Raw genomic sequence first — 6,000 nt, 5'->3', positions numbered from 1 at the left:
GAAAAAAGAGGTTCAATATATTCGAGAAAGTGTCAAACAGACACCCTCATCATGCAAACAAGCTGTCCACAGAGTTATGAAAGTCTTTCCAAAAGTCAAAGCAGCTCGAAAGCAAACGTTGGAAGATGTACGTCAGAAAACTCTTTATCATGATCAAAACAGCTGCAAAAAGACATATTGGAATTCTTCATCCTTACTGAGTGAAGTTGGACTTTGAAAATAAGCTAGTAAACATTCCATACACTTGTTTCATGCTCAATGGCAATGTTACGTGTTTTTGAAATCATAAAGAGCTGTTAGGGAAATAGAGGTCCATACTGTGATGAATTTGCTTCAATCTTCCTGTTCGAGCTACAGACAAGGAACTATTCATCAACAGTGTGCCAAATGGGATGCTACATAACTCACAAAAAATCGTTGCGGTCCCAAATAATCTTCAATATGATCACCATGCAATGGAATCATTTGTGGGAAGTAAACATCATCATAATGTCACAAGAAATCACAGAAAGATAGAACACTGTTTGCTGCCACGATTAACGATGTATTTTGACAATGTTAGTAGCGATAATGAAGGAGATGTGAATATCTTATTTTGATACTCTACTCTGCTGCTGCTGCTGCTGCTGCTGCTGCTAATACTACTACTACTGCTGCTGCTGCTGCTACTGCTACTGCTTTCACTATTGGGAAATTTCATGTTTCACTTTGTAACTGGCTCACAATTTTTGTCCCGAAAAAGCGAAGTCTCAATAATATGCTCAATGAGTCAATAAGTTGGTGTCTTTTTCTTCTAAAAACATGAAAGATAACATCAAAGAAATATTATAATACATGTTTTAATTCTCAGTAGGTGTGCATATTATTTTTAAGAAACAAATCGTCCTTTTTCTGCACACTCCTTTTTTATATTTTGTCCAGTAACGTTTAAGACTACTATATTTAGCTAATGTTGCTTCCGAAAACACTTATCGATTTTGTTCATATTTGCTGAAACTACAGCATTGAATTACCCGTTTTATAGCAATACCCTTTTAAAGTTCTACTTGAATTAGTATTTTTGTAAATAAAAGTCTAGTTTTCTATTTGAAAAATGATTTTGCAAGGTAACGTTAAAGACATTATGATTGTTTGATAAGCATTTTCTTATTTAAGAAATGTTTTGAAATTTGTGTGAACAAAGAATGAATTTAAAGGACATAATGCTACCCCAATCAATTTTTCTTTCTCTCTGTTACATTTCATGTTTTGACCGTATTGTTATGTCCTTTAACGTTTAAGACCATAGCGCACTAGTCAAAACTTCACATCCGTTTCCAAAGAAACCAAGCAAGCTTTAGCTTCAGCCGTGTAGGGATCAAAACTAGACATGTCAAAGATGTACTGAGTACATTTTCAAGTTATTTGGTTGAATTCTAAAATTTGATACCCGTGTTACGGAAAGTTCAAACTTTCAGGAGAATTGCCCATATATATATATATATATCTATATATATCTATATATATATATATATCTATATATATATATCTATATATATATATATATATATATCTATATATATATCTATATTTTAAAAAAAATAATAAAAAAATAACACTAACTTTTTTTGGGTAATTTCAAAAATGCAGTGCATTCACACAATTGCACAGAATGTATTGTACTTTAAAAAAAATTCAGTTGAAAAGTGTGCAATGCAAAAGCTTGATATACATTTTTTAAACTACAAGAAACTTTTTCAAATTTAAAGGATAATTTCAAAGAAACGAAGCATTTTTACACTATCATTATTTGCAGCTACATCTGTTACCAAATGCATTATTTTCACAGACATTCACAATCCATTTCTGATGATGTAGTTTTACCAAACCAAAGTAATGTGATGGCGCTCATATGACCTTATGCAGTTGCGAGCGCCGTAAAAACTTACTAAAACTAAAAAGTAACCTGACACTGAGAGCTATTTTGACTCAAAAGCGTAAGAAAAGCTCAAAACTTACGCCTGAACTGAAGAAGACTCCATTTGCCTTTCAGTTCATCTTGAACATTCTTGATCACTTGTGCGGTGCTGAAAAAAAAAATGAAATTCATGTGATGAAACAACAAATTACCTAAATTACGCATACAGTCAACCTATTTGTTCTGCTTAAAAAACTGATGGGGAACAGGTAAGTGATAAGCTTACTCTGTGAAATCAAGTTTGCGATCAAGTTAACATGCATCCAAGTCTTAGAACTGAAGGGAAGGAAAACACACGACTGCAGGGACAATCAGGGAAAGCTTGAAAAGGTGAAATTGTATAGGTTCAACTCCCCTCGCAAAACTGTAAGGTTAACATTCATCTAAAACAGGGCTGAGCAAAATTGGAATATTTGTGCAAAGTTCCTTGGGAATTGTGCAGGGGAGGAGAAAGAGAGGAAGGCAAAGAAAGAGGTGGACCGACAACATTGTGGAGTGGAAAGGGAAATCCTTTGCCCAAACTCAGGTGCTCGCAAAAAAACGTGTAAAGTGGAGGTACTGATGAGGCTGTCTATCATACAGCCCCCCCTTCGATTCTTGTGGATTATGGGATCAGTAAGCAGTAAAGCCTTTCCCATGGACAAATTGTAGGACCGAGCAGACCCTCGAACTCACAACCTAACGTTAACGAGTCCAGTGGCTTAACCACTAGACTACCAATGCAACCAGGGAGTGCTTGAAACTACGTTGGAAAAGTTCAGTGTGAGTCCTACATACCATTTGCCTGTCTGGGTCAACCCAGCAGAGACGGAGATACTTGATAAAAATAACTTCCCGACCCGAGAACCGAAGTCACATTTTTTTTCCAGCAGCGGCGAGCAGCCTAACTAACTATTACGCCACAGACATCAATTACAAATCCATCACACAGAGAAATACTTCTAAGTCTGACTCTCATGCAGAGGCAGGGGATACTTGTCAGCAAATTCTGTCTCAGTGAACCATATTAATTATAATAATAATAATAATGATGATGATGATAGGTTGCATTTATATTATAGCACTCTATCCCATATATAAGTATAAGCTAAGAGCGCTTGCTTACTGTTGAGAAGGATATCCAGGCCCTAGAGGGGCACACACATGTCCAGCCAGCACACTGGCACAAGCCATCAGCAGTTTCTCCGTGGTGACCCCAGGAGACGGCCTCGCCTCGCTGGGGTCTTGGATCACGGCGCGGCCATCCTCCAAGCTTTGACCCGCACAGCGATCCACAAGCACCATCAGCCGGCCCCGAGACAGTCCGCGGAGCAGCATAGTTAAGTGAGATATGCACGCAGGGCTGGGACCCTGAGGGTGAACAGAGCAGAAGAGTTAAGTGAGATATATACATGACGCAGGTGAACAGCACAGCACAGCTACATGAGATATATACATGCTAAACATAGTTAAGTGAGATTTATACATGCTAGACATAGTAAAGTGAGATATATACATGCTAGACTGGGACCCTACAGGTGAACAGAGCAGCATAGTTAAGCGAGATATATACATGCTAATTTACACGCTAGACTGGGACCCTACAGGTGAACAGAGCAGCATAGTTAAGGGATATATATACATGCTAGACATAGTTAAGTGAGATATATACATGCTAGACATAGTTAAGTGAGATATATACATGCTAGACTGGGACCCTACAGGTGAACAGAGCAGCATAGTCAAGTGAGATTTATACATGCTAGACATAGTTAAGAGAGATATATACATGCTTGACTGGGACCCTACAGGTGAACAGAGCAGCATAGTTAAGTGAGATATATACATGCTAGACATAGTTAAGTGAGATATATACAGGCAGGACTCGGAATCTGCAGGTGAACAGAGCAGCAGAGTTAAGTAAGATATATTGTCACCTCAGAACTATTTGGCCAAAAGTGACTCTTTATATACATGCTAGACTGTAACCCTACAGGGAATAGAGCATCAAAATCTGTTTGTTTTTTTCTCTTGCCCATTTATATGAGATTGATGCCATCTGATTAGTAGAAAAAAGTGTGTATGATGGTGTCCAATAGTGTATTATGTGCATTCTTAGTATAACAATTAACTGTAATAGCAGATAGAGATTCCAGGATTATAGATGTAAGTCATTGATCTGAGAGCGGTGAAGAATTTTGATATAATGGTGGTGATGAGTGATGTGGGATTGCGTTTTAGTAATGTTAGCGTTAGTCCTATCTTTCTCTGCTCCAACGAGTCACGAGAGACGTGGGCACCCTCTATCCCGTTCCTTACTGGAACCATAGAGCAGCACAATTAAGTGAGATATAATAACACGCTAGACTGGGACCCTAGAGGTGAACAGAGCAGCATAGTTATGTGAGATATGTACATGCAGGACTGGGACCCTACAGATGAACAATCAAATTTAATCTCATTTGAACTTTCTTCTGGAACACAAACAAATGATTTCGGGAATAAAAGAAAAGAAGACAACATGTTTCAGAGACGCTAATTGGAATTAAAGTTGTAGACCTCTGAGAACTATTTTTACATCTCTTTTCCTTTCACCAACTAAAAGCAAAGGCATGGGCTTGCACTTGTCACTAGCCTCAGTGAATAACAAATCTACTCATTATGAAAAATTCTAATGTAATAATCAAGGAACATTGGTAGTTATTTCTTGAGTAAAAAAAAAAAATATGAGTCCTGTATACGGGCAAAAAATTTACATCCTTGATTATTTGCGTCTCATTTATCAAAAAGCATTTATTTTTATAAGATAAAGATACGATAAGATAAGACTATATTGTCCCAGTGCAAAATTTTTCTTGGCTGTACAGAAAATATTCCTTTCAAAGAGAAAAACATGCTCCCTCCCCTAACACCATAAAGTAATGTAACATTTTGTTTCATTTCACTTTCTTCAGCGAAAAGTATGATGATGCGTATTATTATAAAAACTGTCATGCCAGAAACATAAACAATTATAATAATAGATACCATTTGCAGAGTGCAAAATTCCCACTCAGCAGCAAGCTCTATGCACGTTACAAAGGAGTATCTTTTTACCTGTACACCATCTGCCAAAGACTGCCACGAGAACACAGTCAATGTAGGACCAAACTGAGGATAGACGACGGTGAAAAACTAATAAATAATAATAATAATAAATAGCATTGGTATAGTGCGTACCCCCGTTCGACAGCAAGCTCTATGCGGTTTTCACTATATTATTACCCGAGCAGACCCTATAACACTCAGAAACATTCTCGGCTTCCCTGGAAACATACAGCGCAAGCAGCCGATTAAGCGCTCAAACAGTATCAACACTTTCACTGTCTATACCTGGATAACCATTCTCACCTGTGTGAAGAGAGGTATATTCGTGTAAAGTGCCTTTCCCAAGGACACAATGTCGGGCCCCTGACAGGATTCAAACCCACGACCTTACGGCTGAGAGTCCAGGAGCCTAACCACTAGGCCACCGACGCCCCAAACTATATACTCCTTTACAGCAAAAGATGCGCTTTGCTTACGAACGACAGCAGAAGAAACAGGAAACTAAAAATTCTCAGCCAAAGACAAGACCAGAATCTATGAGATAAACTATTTGCTCTGGCATTAATGCGGAGGTCAATAAAAGAAGGAAGAATCCAAACTATAAGAAAAAACCCATCAAGCTTCAAGACGGGTAATAGATATCAACAATCCATTCTTAGCTACGATTAACTTTCCTACCAGGCATCATTTTTCTTAAAGTACTTGTCACTTTTGCAATCAGAGACATGTATTTTATTATCTGTGACCTTAAATATGTTGGAGATGTTTTAAATTCTTTTAGTATATATACAGATGCTTTCATTCAATATCGGGAAAATAAAAACCCACTGAAAATCCACAAAGTAAATACTTAAATTAAAAGAAGCGTTGACAATCTTGTAAACAAATTTTGCTTACTTCATAAGCCAATGGCAGGACTATTTGCTGAAAAGCTGATATGTAGTCAACATCGTTCAGGGAGTCCTGGGAAAGATCAA

General features: G+C 37.5%; 1 protein-coding gene across 1 annotated transcript in view; it reads right to left on the bottom strand.

The window, feature by feature from the left end:
* LOC101853085 (polyamine deacetylase HDAC10) overlaps window positions 1-6,000 on the bottom strand; it is a 31,253-nt gene that overhangs the window by 4,169 nt on the left and 21,084 nt on the right. Inside the window, exons 20-23 of the mRNA XM_005097821.3 lie at window positions 5,921-5,986; window positions 5,033-5,086; window positions 3,063-3,307; window positions 1,999-2,066 (exon numbers count right to left, since the gene is read on the bottom strand). Coding sequence (XP_005097878.1) covers window positions 1,999-2,066; window positions 3,063-3,307; window positions 5,033-5,086; window positions 5,921-5,986 — 433 coding nt within the window. The remainder of the gene's footprint in view (window positions 1-1,998; window positions 2,067-3,062; window positions 3,308-5,032; window positions 5,087-5,920; window positions 5,987-6,000) is intronic.

This window comes from Aplysia californica, unplaced genomic scaffold, assembly GCF_000002075.1.
Source record: "Aplysia californica isolate F4 #8 unplaced genomic scaffold, AplCal3.0 scaffold00164, whole genome shotgun sequence".
Taxonomy (NCBI): Eukaryota; Metazoa; Mollusca; class Gastropoda; order Aplysiida; family Aplysiidae; genus Aplysia; species Aplysia californica.
This window is presented reverse-complemented; position numbering and strand designations above follow the sequence as displayed.